The sequence below is a fragment of the Halichoeres trimaculatus genome, unplaced genomic scaffold, assembly GCF_033239565.1.
Source record: "Halichoeres trimaculatus isolate MK-OKI-2021-1 unplaced genomic scaffold, fHalTri1.1 fHalTri1_scaffold_21, whole genome shotgun sequence".
In the NCBI taxonomy this organism is placed as follows: Eukaryota; Metazoa; Chordata; class Actinopteri; order Labriformes; family Labridae; genus Halichoeres; species Halichoeres trimaculatus.
Window position 1 is genome coordinate 2,569,986 of NW_027437199.1, and position 15,255 is coordinate 2,585,240.

The 15,255-nt window shown below is 38.7% G+C and overlaps 1 protein-coding gene across 5 annotated transcripts in view; it reads right to left on the minus strand.

Moving 5' to 3' along the window:
* Positions 1-229: 229 nt before the first annotated feature.
* Positions 230-15,255, minus strand: part of dgki (diacylglycerol kinase, iota) — an 83,134-nt gene continuing 68,108 nt past the window's right edge. For 2 of the 5 annotated variants that reach the window (XM_074697851.1, XM_074697850.1), the window contains exons 21-34: positions 14,364-14,476; positions 12,200-12,262; positions 11,172-11,272; positions 9,655-9,734; positions 9,360-9,404; positions 8,853-8,922; positions 7,646-7,686; positions 7,429-7,553; positions 7,323-7,348; positions 5,579-5,616; positions 5,021-5,141; positions 4,889-4,925; positions 4,684-4,783; positions 230-2,737 (exon numbers count right to left, since the gene is read on the minus strand). In XM_074697851.1, the coding sequence (XP_074553952.1) occupies positions 2,630-2,737; positions 4,684-4,783; positions 4,889-4,925; positions 5,021-5,141; positions 5,579-5,616; positions 7,323-7,348; positions 7,429-7,553; positions 7,646-7,686; positions 8,853-8,922; positions 9,360-9,404; positions 9,655-9,734; positions 11,172-11,272; positions 12,200-12,262; positions 14,364-14,476 (1,068 nt within the window). In that variant the 3' untranslated portion in view covers positions 230-2,629. The remainder of the gene's footprint in view (positions 2,738-4,683; positions 4,784-4,888; positions 4,926-5,020; positions 5,142-5,578; positions 5,617-7,322; positions 7,349-7,428; positions 7,554-7,645; positions 7,687-8,852; positions 8,923-9,359; positions 9,405-9,654; positions 9,735-11,171; positions 11,273-12,199; positions 12,263-14,363; positions 14,477-15,255) is intronic. The other 3 variants (XM_074697853.1, XM_074697852.1, XM_074697854.1) reach the window with 2 other exon arrangements.

A 15,255-nucleotide genomic window follows, 5' to 3' on the forward strand; every position in this document is an offset into this window, starting at 1 on the left:
TTATTCGAACATCATGCTAGCTGAAATGAAGCGACAAAGTTAACAGCAAGTTCATCTCGGCCTGAAGGGGACGTTTGTTTTTTGCTTTTCAAAAAATTTAACTTTAATATGAAGAGTGAAATTTAAAAAGTTTCAGTTTCTTGAAGTTGATTCTTGGAAAATATTTTCAAGCCTCAAAAGAGATCTGACTGAAAGAGTAATTTTTGTCTTTATTTTTAAAAACTAATAATTAAAAAAAGACGCCGTGGGAATTTTTTGATGCTTAGTTTAAGTTTCGCTTTATAAAAGCTGTGTGAAAATTCTGAAAAATGGTCCCTGGAGGTGATAAAATTCTGATAGCATTAGCTGAGTAAGAAATGTAAATTACTTCCCATGTTTCAAAGTTTTAACTCTTTGATTTCTGGTTTGAAGAGTGAAGAGAAATCAGACGATCGGAATCTGAAACGAGCAAAAGAACGAAAACAAGGCGAACAGAGTAACACTGAGCTTTAAGTGGAAACATGATTTGCATCGTTTTTCTGCAGCTTTAAAATCCCGTCTCCATCCGAGTGTCTGAAATCTGTTTAAAGTTTACCACAGGTTTTATCAAAAGAGAGCTTTGACAAACATGCACAGGAAATAAACGAAGGAGACAATCATGAACCAAACGTGACATTCGCTGCTGAACGCTCGACTGTGGTGGAAACATTAATGTAATGTAAACGACGACAGAGAAATGCAAAAAGACGTCAAGCATTCATATTGCATTGAGTATGGCTCAGATTCTTCTCTTCTTCTTGGATAGATGAAGCAAACACACACTCACACACACACACAGTCTGCAGTCATGGGCACGCTGCACAGAGACAGCTCACACAGGGTTTGATATGGAATGGGCCATGTCACACACACACACACACACACACACACACACACACACACACACATGAAGGCATACACACACACACACACACCACATGTTAAAAGCTTTGTTGGGTCAGGAGTACCAGATAAAGACTCCAATCTATTTGAGGATGAACTGATGCGGTTTGGTCTGGACTTAGTGAATGTTCAAAAACACCTGCACGACGACGACGACTCATGGTGCTGTTTTTACACCCTACGTTGCGCTTTTCAAATAACTGAGCCAGCTTCAGTTTGTTAAAGATGTGATGGATTCAACAAAGATATATCAACTAAAAGTTTGAGGTCTAGTTTGAATCAATTTGAATCCTTAAGTTTCGATTTCGTTTCTTTTTGGATCCGGGGACACGATGCGTGTTTTTTTTTTCATGCAAGTAAAGGATTGTTTCAGCCATGACACAATGAAAATAAAAAGTAACTTTGGTTTAAAACACTTTAAAATAAATAAAAGTGAGCAAAAGAAAATATAAGATTTTGATTTTTGATATACTTTTTGGATTTTTGATAATTTTTTAAAAACAGAAAGAGAAAGTGAAGCTTTTTGTTCCTCGTGTTAGACCGGTGTTAGATTTTAAGTTTCTGGTACTTTATATTTAAAGAGGTATATTACATCTGTAGGTTTTATTTCTTCAACCCTGTAACAAGAGTTTTCAATGGATGAAGTGTAAGGGCCTGTGTCCACTGGCAGCAGAAGTAACATCGTTTACAGATTATTTATCTGCTGTTGTTCTGCTTTTCTAGCTGCTAGGTTGTAAAAAGTTATAAAAGTTGTCTCATTGCATTTTTTGTGGAAATTTGGGTCAAGAAAGAGTTAAAACAATTAAGACAACATTTCTCGAAGAGAACGTTGACGTTTTTTTTTACACGTAAACAGTGTTTTAGGTGGATAAAAACAAACTTTTGAAACTATTTTCCAGAGTGCAACTGTCTAAATTGGCTGATAAAGTAGTGATACTGGTATCTTTTTCTTTTTTTGTACTTAACAAGGAAGTTATACTGCCAGCTAGTGGCCTGGGGTGCAAACTGCAGCATCATCAGTTGACCAAACAAAGCCCAGACCTGGAGGTTTTACCTAAAAGAACGGGTCTAGAAAGTTTGTCCTCTTGTTTTTGTTCTTGATAAAAAGAGAAATCAAAAGTCCTGCCCCTTCTATGATTTCTGATTTCGGTGAAAGAGTAGTGACAGCTGTAAAAAACTCGGTCAGTGGACACAGGCCCTTACAGTTAAAATTTGGTTTTAAATCCAGCAGTTTGGGAGTTTTCTGACAGTGAAGGATTCTGGGATACGTCTCAAACACAGTTGTGACACTACGTCAGAGTAATGTCTTTGGCACAAACGTTTCATGGAGAGAATAATAAATAAAAAGCGTCGTGATGAGCTCTGAACTGAAAGAAGTCATCCTTTGAACTGTTCCAGAAATTAAAGACACGTTTTCAAGTGAACTCACCACCTGACGGCTGCTCAAAGTGCACTTACATCCTGAACTGTTAAATAGTCCTACAATCAATCAATCACTCAATCAATCAGAACGACCAATAAATAGATTATGAATAAATAAATACAAATAAATAGTCGACCAGTAAAATCTCCTCTGCAGAGCTGGAGCAGTCCGCTCCTCCGCTTCGTCCGGAGATAAAAACCAGAGTCTGTTTCCTCGGTTTCCGCTGCGAGTGGGTCCACAGAGACACAGTGTGTGTGTAAGAGTGTGAGAGTGTGTGTGTGTGTCTCAGACAGCTGTCTCTAGGTCCTCATGAGGAGCAGTCGATGTGTTCTGTCTGCTCAGGTAGGTGGTGAGCTCAGAGTCGCCCTCCGCTTCCTCAGCTGGAGTTTTACCCTGATGGAAACAAACACAGACGAGAGAGTGACGCTCGAGACAAATTTACACACTTTTTTTATACAGATTATTATTCTTTACAGGTAAAGAGGGAATATTCTAGACTTCATATCACCCCTCAGACACAGTTTCAGTAGTTTCACTCAAACAGTTCAAGAAAGTCTTTCCTTTTCTCCTGCTGGTGTTGTTAAAACCCTCATTTCAGCTACTGTCTCTTTAAGAAACATCAAGGAACAACGGAACCAAACATTCCGGGACCAAACATTCCGGAACCAAACATTCCGGAACCCTCCTCCAGTGATTCCATGCTACAAAGTCATGTTTCTCTTGTCAAAATGACAAGTTTGCCCTTTAAAGGAGTTCCATCAACTTGTGATGTCACAAGTTGAGCAAATCTTGTGTTGATCTCACTGAAATCTCATCCTGGGATTACTCCAACATGTGTTTAGCCCAGAGTTTGAAACTTCACCAACGATCAGACATTACGCCCCAGATTTTAACTCAGTATTAGTAGATGAAATATGGAAAAGCACAATTTTTCCTTTTTTAAGCCCCATCACAGCAGATAACCCAGAGAAAAGATCCAGTATTTTTCACATTTTGGTCTCAGGTAGTATACTTCTTTTAGTCTTAAACCTTTTATACCAGTTAGTCAGCTCCTTTTGAGTTATTTCTTTTAAATTTATGCTAAGATTTTGTGTGTTTGCAGAAATAAAGTCCAATATGTTCAGGATTTGTAATAATCTTATTTCCCTGAATAATTTCATGGATAAAAACTACATCAAAACCGTGTCAATAAGGTCAGTCTCTGATCAGGGGTCTGAAACTTTTACTTTCAAAAGACCCATTTTTCCTCAGCTCACCTGGATTAAAGTCATTCAGGAGACACAAAATCTACTTTACTTTCATAATAAAGAAAATAAAGTGGATAAAACTTTACAGATAGTTTAAATCTACTAAAAAAATATCTAAAAGATACATTTGTTATTTTAATTCATGAAATTGTAAATGTGATTTACTTCAAATGAATTTTAAAAAAATTAAGAAATTTTTAATTTGCAAAAAAAAAAATTGAAAATTTGCAAATAAAGCAAAATAAATAAATAAATATATATATTAAAAAAATGTTTTTAATGTCAAAAAATTTTAAATGTCAAAAAATTGTTTAAAAAAATCCAAAAAATTAAGATTACAAAAAAAAAAATCACAGCTTTTTGTTGTTTGCTAATGACTTGCCAAATATCAAGCACATACATTAATCTGGCACGTTGTCAGTTAAATGAATCCATCCACAAAGAATTAAAATCAGTGTTTTCTTCCAGATGAGTCTTTTTGTAGATGTAGTTATCTTCCCAGGGCTGTAAAACTTGAGGTTAGCCACAGGTGCATGGAAAGTTGGTGGGCTGTTGATGTTGTAGGAGGTGAAGTAGAGCGGTGGCAGGCTTTATTGACAGATGGGATGAAGATTTAGTTCAACTAAATGTTAACACAGGATTTTATTTAGTGTCAGTGTCTTCAATCGTCAATACCCTCTGGAAGAAAAATAAAAACTCTTTATTTCAGTAATATTTTTTAAAGCTACGAGGAGCAGACCCTTGGTTTAGATGATGACATGTCTAAAAAATGTTGCGTGAGGTTACGACTTCACTGCTTTAAACTTTAACACCGGACAGAGCAGAACACACCCTGGATATCAAACCTGTGTTTCACTCGAACAAAATGAAAGTAACACCACAGACAGGAATTTGTCACATGGAGGTTTTTTGCTCCCTGACACGACTCAGCGTTTTTACAGAGGAGAGTGTGTGTCACTCGTTTTTAATGACTTTGCTTTTTATTTAAAACCACTGAAGAGGAAGAAAGTGTGAAGAGTCCAGAGACCAGATCCCGCAGCCGGGCCCAGTCAGAAGAGGAGCAGGTTTGTGGAGTGTTAAGTGTGTTAGTACCTGGAAGTTGGTCTTCTCGAGCGACGCCCCGGCCTCCACCAACAGTCGACACACGGCGTGCTGCTTCTCTGAGGCGGCTTTGTGCAGCGCGGTGTCACCTCTGAGTGGAAACACACAGGAAACAAACACACACACAGATTATCTAAGCTCCAAACATGCACGAAGTAATCTTTAAAAACAATAAAATGAAAGAAAACCAACGTACTTCTCTCTGTCCGTCAAATCCAGAAGAACCTTTGAGCCTGAAAACACAAACACACACTCTTACATTCATGTTAAAGTCACGATGGATGGTTTTTGATTTGTTTCACAGACATAAAATGATCCAGTTTCTCACCCTGCTGCAGGATGAAGCTGACCAGCTCCGTGTGTCCGTTCTGGGCCGCGATGTGTAACGCCGAACAACCTCCAGAGTCTCGGACCAACAGGCTGACGCCTCGACGCACGCACTCAGACATCTGCAGAGCAAGAAGGTGAAAAAAGTGAGGTATGTAGACACAAGGGAAGGAAGCAAGGGGAGGAAACAAGAGGAGCAAAGAGCCTTAATGGAGCCAGAAACCCGAGCACAACAATATCAAGTAGAGGGAGAATGAAAGTGGCTCCAGTGTCGATCCCTGAGGGACGCCACCATTATACTGAAAACAGAAATAAAGCCTTATATATCTTTTTTTATATGTCTTTATTAACATTTTTACTCTAATATAATAAGACACCCCGTTTATAACTGTAAAGATAGTTTGTTTTATCTCCAGTTTTCTGCTGAGTCATGATATCTCTTCTTATCAGCTGGTAAAAACAAGACCTCGTTTTGAGGAAGTGTTGGTTATTTGGAGACGTCAGACTAGTTTTACCAACATGTGACAACAATCTGTCCGTCCGTGTGAGTGTGACTTACCGTAGACAGATCTCCTGAACCGGCGGCCTTCAGCAGCACTGTGAACGTAAAAAAGAGACAACAATCAGGAGATCACATCAGAGCTGAAGTTTCCACAGTCACACCTGTTTGTCTGTTTGTTTGTTTGTCTGACCTCTTCCTCTTTTTCTACAGAGCGCTAAAGAAACGATGACTCACGATGAACAAAGTTAAAGACTGTGTTTCTGCACGTTCATCTGTGTAACCACATTAATGTCTTAGTGAAGTTTCGGTTTCACTTCACTTCTCTTCACTTTCTCTGTAAAAGAGTTGATTTTATCCACTTCCTCTGTCTATAAAAGTGTTAAAAATATAGATACATAACTTCTTTAATCCATCTACAACCCACAGCAGCACTGACAGTGACTTCATTCATACGAATGTTTGTGAGTGTCCGTAGGTTTGTTTGTTCTTGGTGAGACATGTGGTCAAGATACTAAACGACAAGAATCAATGATCGCCATTGATCAGGCGTCATTTTCTCTTCTTATATCTTAGAATAAGGAAGTTTCTGGAAAGACGAATATTGCTGAGGAAGTCCTGCTCACCGTGTCAGGAGAATAAATCGTAGTATCACAGCACTTGATAAAGTCTGTAGACATTAACGTCATCATTCCACTTTTTCACATGGCCTGATTTAAAAAAAAAAACAAACTAAAAATCTGAAATATTGAAGAAAAGCAGTTTAAATTGAATTGTCACGCCAAAAAGGAATCAAATCTGGATGGTAACACGCATAAAAACCTGTTCATAGCTGCATTTCCATGACAAGTTTTTGCAAAATAAAAGCAATGTTTCTGAAGTTTGGATTAAAAAACAAATGCGCCTCGTTGGTGTTTCCATTATAACGAGAATCCTACACACACACACACACACACACACACACACACTGTTACAATATGAACGCCAGAGTCTGTGTGTGTGGATGTGGACACGTACGAGGAGGAGAGGGGGTGCGTTGCTATGACAACGTGACATGTTATTGCAGAAAAGTTGTTTCCATTACACTTTTGTGACAAACTTCAATGTCAAAACCTCTGAAAAAAAGCACCTCATGTCAAAACTTTTACCCAAATTAAAAAGTTTTTCCCAAATTTTGGTGTTTCTGTGTTGTTTTTTTACGGCGATATTTAGTTTTTGTGCAACTCTAGGTGTAATGGAAACGCAGCTCATGATACATAATGTGTAACTAAAGCACTGGGAAACCTTGTGGGAATTGTGAAAGAAGCTAAACCTAGCTCCATGGAGACTTGTTGAATCATGTAAACATCTTTTCTTCTCCACACACCATGACTTCTTAAGCAATAGTAGATACACCTGCACTGAGCGCGTCAGACTGAGTCATGTTTGTGTTTAACGTGTGTATCTGCAGGTATCCAGACAACTGGACAAAGCTGAACCCTGAACCCTCTGTGCTGTTTACACACAGTCTGAAACAAAACTGAAAGTGAACAGACTGAAAACATGTCCGGACACGTCTGGACTGGGAGGAACAGGTTCACGGAGGAGAGTCCCGGAGACTTCTCACTCACACGAGGCGGCGGCAACAAACATCCTCAAACTTCTCCAACTTTCCAGAACAAACCTCTGAGGAACTGAAACTTTGATGTTCGGCCTCAAAAGAGGAGGAGGTTTTATTTAGAGGAAGCTGACGAGGAGATTTTAGAGGTGAAGAGTTCACACAACAAAAACAAGCTTATCAAGAGAGCACGTGTGTGTGTGTTACCTTGTTCTTCAGATGTTAATGGAGTGCTGAAAGAAGAAAAGAAAAAGATATTCAGAGATTTTCCTCTGGTTGAAAATTTAAACCAGCTAAAGACACGTTCACACACCCAGCCGTAGGTTCCACCACCAGATCAGGCATCCCCGTCGACGACGCCTGGCTCGCCGCTGGGACCTCGTGGTCCAGGATGAAGACCTCCTCCTGACAGATTTCTGTCACAAAGTGTAGATGCTCCTACAGACACAGGAGGACACAGATCACAGAGTGAGACTCAAAATAAAATCTATGAATTCGGGATTTTATTTCAGAGGTTAAGTCATGTTTACCTGAGCCTTATCGATGCGGTAGAAGCGGTCGGCTGATGTGGCTGCAGAGACGAGATGTATATTTATGAAATGTAAACAATAATCCAATCTTCATCTTTATACTGCTTTTAAAAGTAGGTTAAATGAATATAAACAAAATAAAAAGGTCAAAAAATGTAAGGGAAGAGAAAAATAGTGAAAGATAATTGAACAGAAAAGAAATTAGTAAGAAGCGTGACATTATTATCACCGAAAGAATTCATCATCACAGAATTCAAAGTCTGAGACAGGGAGAGCACACCTCCCTTCTGTGGAAGGGGGAGCAGCAGCAAAGACCATGGGGTACGGAACAGAGAAGGCATCAGTGACTGTACCTATGACCTTGATGAAATCAGACACATCAATGAAGGAGGAGCTAAGGTGTCAGCTGATAGAGGGAAGGTGTTAAGATCAGCTGATATTCTGTGGGCGGAGCTTAAAATAACGCTTTTGTTTGTATTGGAGGCATAAAAACGAATGGAAACAATTATTTTGCAGCATTTTCAATGCTTTCTAAAGGTTGTGATGCACAAAACAAAAACAGTTTGACCAGACCAGGGGTCTACAACCTTTACTTTCAAGGACAAAACAGACTAAAAAGTGTATAAAATTCTGTACTAAGTGAAAATCTAGTGAATGAAGCTCTAAACGATTTTTTTTTTAATTTATAATATTGTACATGTGATGTCTTCATTTTTTTATTTAAAAAAAATCTGCAAAGATTTAGAAAAAGTTTATTTCAAAAATTTGCAAAAATTTAAAAAGAATTTAAATTTCAAAAATTTGCAAAATAATTTAAATAATTTTCAAATTTCAAAATTTGTAATATAAAAAAAATTAAACAAAAAAAATGAAATTTCACAAAATTCCTAAAATAAAAAAAAAAATCCCAAAATTAAAAAAAGTAAATTTTCAAAAATGAGGAAAAATTATAATTCCAAAAATTGTTATATTTGTCTTTTAAAAAAAGTAAAATATGTTTAAAATATTTTTTTGCTTATTTCTTGCCACATACCTGTATATCAAGGTTCATAAAAGTGGAATATGAGCAGAAAATGTCCATTTACTTAATTCTGAGTGGGTAACACAGAAAATTGTCTGAAATTATTTAGAAAAAAAAACAACAAAAACTTGAAATACGGAATGCCTCTAACTAAAAGGTGGAGAGGTTTGTGTTTTCACCACTTACAATCCAGAAAACTCCAGTTTGGAGAGAGTCGACTGGTTGAACTGGTCCTGGGGACGCCCCGGCACTCATCCTGAAAGTGAAGATACAAAACACTTTGGTGTCAAACGTCCAGGAAACAAAAACTATCTCTGTTTAAAATCTGATTATCTGAAGAGAGAGGAAACAAAAGAGAAAAGCAGACAGAGAAAAGGTTTAAAGGTTTTTGTGTTTGAGCAGCTGAACGATCAGAAACAAGAAGCAGACGATCAGGACGATGAGGCAGTGTCGCTCAGTACGGGTGTCAGTCTGAAAATCTACAGCTCACTCAGTGTGTGGGGCTTTGTGGGGTGTTTTTCTACTGTATGAAAGCTAAAAGTAACAAAACGATCATTAAAAAAGGATAAAAATAATAAATGAAAGAAAAATCTGTTGGGAAAGTCTGTGAAATTATAAACAAAGATGTGAGGGTTTAAAAAAAGTCAAAATGTTTTCTACAGTTGCTCTATAGAGACACCCAAAAGCATATACCTGATAGTGCACTCTGTGGCCAGTAGATGGCGCCTGGTGTAAGTCCTAGCAAGCACAGCAGACAGGTTTCAAGGTTAACAAACAGCCAAAGCATTTCCAGCAGAAACTTCCACAGATGTTAGCTCGGTTAGTTTCCCACAGCAGACACAAAGAGCGGCCCCGCGGTCCGTCAGCGCCGCTCATTCATCCATTCACAGGAAGCACGCTGACAGAGAGGAGGGCGCAGGCTGCAGCCAGCTCCATGGAGTGATGATGATGAAGAGGAAGACAAAATGACAGACAGAGGGGAACTGACCTCCTGAAGTCTGTCGATGTAGAGTCTGCAGGTCTCCAAGTCACAGTCGCCCCTCACCACCACGATGCCGACCGGGATGGCTGCAGGAAACAAACAAACACTGAGGCACGGCTGAGGTCAGAGCTTGACTCTGATTGGTTATCACACAGCAGTGTTTCACTGAGACAGTCTGACAAGACCAAAGGACTCATTATGATCACATATTTACTTAAAAAAAGTTACATTTCAGGTCAGTTTGTTTTAAAGCGGAAAGAAAACTGAAAAGAGATAAGAGATTAAAATTAAATCAGGAGAAACAAAATCTGTGACGAAAAAAGTCACAAACTGGAAAAGTGTGGATCTGGGGCTAGTTTTGATCCAGTACAAGCTCTGAACTGGTCCTGGTCTAGAAAATAATTATCTACACTATTTAAGATAGATTTTTAATTTATAAAATTGAACACATGATGTCTTAGTTTTTTTTTTTATTTTAGATTAATTTGCAGAAATTTCCAAAAAAAAAGCACAAAAATTTTTTTTAAAAAAAAGTACAAATAAGAAAACTTTCAAATATTAGGGAAATTCTAATTCCTCAATTTTTTTTCAATTTATTTCAAAAGGGAAATATATTTTTTTTAATTTATGAAAACTAAACATGTGACGTCTTAGTTTGTTTTATTTTATATTAATTTTCATTAATTTCGAAAAAAACAATTAACTTCAAAAATTTACAAAAATTAAAGAAAAAATAAAGTATAAAAATAGATAAAAAAGAAAACTTTCAAAGATTGGGAAAATTCGAATTGCTCAATTTTTTTAAATTTTTTTTGAAAGGGAAATATATTTTTTTATTTATAAAAATTGAACATGTGATGTCTTAGTTTTGTTTTTTTTAAATAATTTTTCAGAAATTCTGAAAAAAAAGTACTTAAAAAATTTACAAAAGTTTCAAACATTTTGAAATGTGAAACATATTGGAAGAAAAAAAAACTGAAATGATTTCAAAAATTTTCAAAAAAATTGAAAATGCCCCAAAAATGTTGGACAATTATGAAATTTCAAAAATTTGCAAGTGTTTCTTTACAAGATAAAACACATTTTATAATTTATAAGATTGTACATGAGATATCTTAGTTTTTTTTTCCTTTTCCTAAATAAGCAATTTTTTAAAAAAAATTCAAATAAAAAATAAATTGGAGGGATTGAAAATAGAAAAAAAAATCCATGCATAAAATAGAATATAGAAATTTATTTAATTTGCAAAAAAAAAATTAAAAATGTTAGGTAAAATATGAATTTAAGAAAAATGCAAAAAAAAAAAAAAATTGCAAAAATTATCAAAAAATGTTGTAATGGCAAAAGATATGCCAATATATATTTTTTTCCTAAATTGTGAAAAAACTGGATTATCTCATATCCAGATTTGACACTTTCATGAGCTGACACGTCAAAACAAGGCTGTGAAGTACCTGATTTTTTTCTCTCTCACCCAAAAGTCACACACACTCACACACACATACACACAGCAGCTGCCTTACAGATGTCTCGTAGCCGCTCTTTGTCGTACTGCAGCCGGTCGTACTCCTGGAGGCTGATACGGTTCACCCGAAGGCGCAGACGATCAGGGACGGCGTGAGGACTGGAAAAGAAACACACATGAGCTTCATACGTCACACACACACACACACACATTTCAGGGCTCTGCAGACACGTGTTGATAAGGACGTCCATGCAAACATGCAGACACACAGAGAGACACATCTAAACTCTTCTTCTCTTGTTTGTTTGGGAAGTTTTAAAGCTGGTTTCTAAACGTTTGCGTTGTGTCCCTGCAGAAACAGGTGGGCCAACTCGTTTTTAAGTCGATATTTGTGGGCAACGATGGCCTCAGCCTCAGCGAGCACGGAGGCAGAGCGCTGACGTCAGAAACACGGTGGGCGAGGAGCGAAAAGAACAATGAGGAAACAAAGCGTCAGCTGTTAGAAAAACTACACTCTGACCTGAAAAAACAACACAGAACAGATTCACTTCAACATGGATCCTGGAGCAGATTCATGCAGCAGCTTCACAGGACGGAGAGGACGTGGAGGAGGAGGAGGGAGGGAGGTGCAGGCAGGTGCAGGTGAGAGGAAGCAGAAACAGACAAGAAGCAGGTTGAGAGGTGAGAGGGCTGAACATGCTGCCGGAGAGACGAGCTCTCAGTCCCACAGAGTCAGACGACACCGAACAAACACAGACGTTAACACAGTTCGACTGACACTTCCACTTCAGGTAACATCATCAGCTGAGATGTGTGGGACTTTAAATGATGGAGGATGAGCCCAAAGACTCGTTTTGGAAACTTATCAGTGTCATAAACTTCACAGATTTCATTAAAAATAAAAAATAATTCATGAAAAGTGAATCTGAGGAAAAGGAAACTGGAATTTGTTGCTGAAATGGGTTTGATTATTGTTTCAAGCGTCATGAAATCAGATATCAGTCGAACCTGTACCTACACACACATCCTCACACACACACACACACAGTGACACACACACGCAGTGACAGAGGCTCAGGTACTTACACAGAGAAGGAGTCTGGGGGAGCAGAGAGGCGGCGCAGATCAGCTGCACACACCTTCTGAATACTACCGCCGCACACACACACACAAAAACACACACACACACACACACACAGAAGAGGAGAGGAGAGGAGAGGAGGGATGTGTGACAGAGAGGAGAGGAGACAAGGAAACCAAGAGAGAGGAGACATGAAAATATGAGAGAGGAAGAAAATGTAAGTGTTAAAGGAGAAGAAGTTGAGAGAAGGAAAGGAGATGAGGAAAGGAGAGGAAGCAAGTAGAAAGATGGAATAAGGAGAGAGGAAACAAGAGGGAAACAAGGAGAGAGAAAGAAGGGAAGGTGACAAGGGAAAAGGACGAAGAAGAGGGGAGAGGAGGAGAGGAGGTGAGGAGAAAGAGACATGAAAGAAATAGGATGAAAAGGACAGAGGGGAGATAACAAGACAGAAACAGGGAGGAAGTAAGGATGCAAGCAGGGAGGAAAGGAGACAAGATGAGGCGAAGCAGGAGAGAAGGTAGGAGGGAAAAGATAAAGAAGAAGGAAAGAAGAGAGGAGACAAGAGAGAAAGAAGGAAAGAAAGAGGAGACAAGTAGGTATGAAAGGAGACAAAATAAAGAGGAACAGGTAGGTAGGAGAGGAGACAAGGGAGGAAGAAGAGAGGAAATGAGACAGGAGGGAAAGAAGAAAGAAAGGAGAGAGGAGGCAAAAAGAAAACAGGAAGGAGACAAGTAGGTAGGAAAAGAAAAATGGTAACAAAAGAGAAAGAGGAAGGAAATGAGGAGACAAGATAAAGGGAAGCAGGAGAGAAAGGAAGAGAGGAAAGGAGACGCAAGTGAAGGGATGAGAGGAAAGAGAAAGAAGAAGGAAAGAGGAGAGGAGACAAGAGAGAAAGAAGAAGGAGGAGACAAGTAGGGAGGAAAGGAGACAAGATTAAGGGAAACAGGAAAGAAAGGAGGAGAGGAGACAAGAGGGGAAAAGAAGACAAGCAGGGAGGAAGGAAGGAGACAAAAAAAGGAATGAACACGGCACAAGAGGGAAGGGAAGGAGATGAAGGAGAAAGAAGAGAGGAGAGGAGACAAGAAGGAAAGGAAACAAGAGGAACAGAAGGAGGAAAGGAGAGAAGGGACAAGAGGGAAACAAAAGGAGAGAAGTATGGAGGAAAGGAGACAAGGGGAAGAACAAAAAAGGGGGGAGGAGGAAAAAGGAAACAGGAAGGAGGCAAGTAGGTAGGAAAAGAAGAGGAGAGGAAAGAAGGGGAGGAGACGGTTGTAAGAAAGGAGACAGGTGAAGGAAAAGAATGAGAGAGTAAGGGATGGAAGGAGAGGAGAAAAGGAGAAAGAGGAAACAGAGGAGAGGAGGACAAAAACGTAACAGGAGAGCACGACATGAAGAGAGGAGAGAAGTCAACAAATGAAAACGATGAATAATCAATGTGGAGGTAAAAAGAGGAGAGGAGGAGGGACAGGAGGAGGAGAGGAGGAGGGACAGGAGGAGGAGAGAGGTAAGTGGACAAACACTGATAGCAGCAGAACAGGAAGCAGAGACTCTACTGTGGACTCTACTGGTCTCTATTAGACTTTACTGAACGAGCAGCTGGTTTCAGAGTGATCACAGAGAAACAGAGAAACACACTCCATCATTAGTGCTGGCGTGGAGGAGTTAGTACACACACACACACACACACACACACACACACACACACACACACGCACACACACACACACAGAGTCTCTGACAGAGGATGGAGCTTCAGGAAACTCTGCTCAGCTGATCTGAGGCAGAGCAGGAACCACCACAGAGCCCCACGGGGCTTTTATTTTGAAAGGGCGTGGACCACAGACAGATCCCTCTGATGCTAGTTTTATTTTGAAAGGGAGTGGACCACAGACAGATCCCTCTGATGCTAGTTTTATTTTGAAAGGGAGTGGACCACAGACAGATCCCTCTGATGCTGGTTTTATTTTGGCGAGCTGATCAGAGATGTGGGACACTGAGAGGAGTGAATGTCAGCTCCCACTGAACAGATTGTATGACTCACTCAGTGCAAGCCGGGCTTTTACAACACTGCTGGCCTAGTTCCTGAGTTTCTACACCAGCCAGTGTGTGTGTGTGTGTGTGTGTGTGTGTTGGTGTGTGTGTTACTGTGTGTGTGTGTGTGTGACTCACTCGTTGAGCAGGGGAACAGAGGTGCGCCTCTTGCTCTTCTGGACCATGTTGGCCTGATTTCGGAGGGAGATGCGGAGAGTTGAGGGAGACAGGCGACACGGCTCTCCGTCCACCTACAAGGACACACACACACACACACACACACACACACACACACAGGGATCGATGTTAAAAGCAAATGATTAAACAGAGGCTGAGCGAGGAGCAGGGATGGCTCCTGTTTGGTTATTCACGATCCGTCTCAGAGTGAATCCATGTCGGGTTTTTAAGGAGGAGCTCAGATCGTTCTCAGAGAAACCTTAAGATGCACTACAGGACGTGGTTCACCTGTTCCACGTTATGTGGGTCAGTAAACCCCCACAGGCCCATTAAAATACTGAAAAAGCTGTTTTTTTATTATGTGTCCCATTTTAAAATGACACACTGCACCTTTAACACACTTATTTAATATTTCACTGCAAAAAAAGAAAATCAACGAGGGCAATTTTCTTATTTTAGTCAAAACGTCTCATTAACCAAGGGTTGGGTTATCTATTTTACTTACTTTTGTATTTATTTTGTTTTTTATTTCATTGAATGGTTTTATTTTAATTTTTATATTATGTAATATATATACATTATATATATATATATATAGTATATATATAATATATACTATTTTTTTTTTTTACTTAAATATCTATTTAATTTATTTTTATAGCTAGTTGGTTTATTTGGCCTCAGGTGGGGTTATTTATTTTACTGTCTTTTTTATTTAATTTTGTATGTATTTTGTTTTCTTATTTCATTGAATTATCTTATTTTATTTTTTTTATTATTATTATGTTTATTATAATTTTTTTAATTTAACTTGAACATCTATTCAATTCTATTCTATCTATTTTTAATTGGT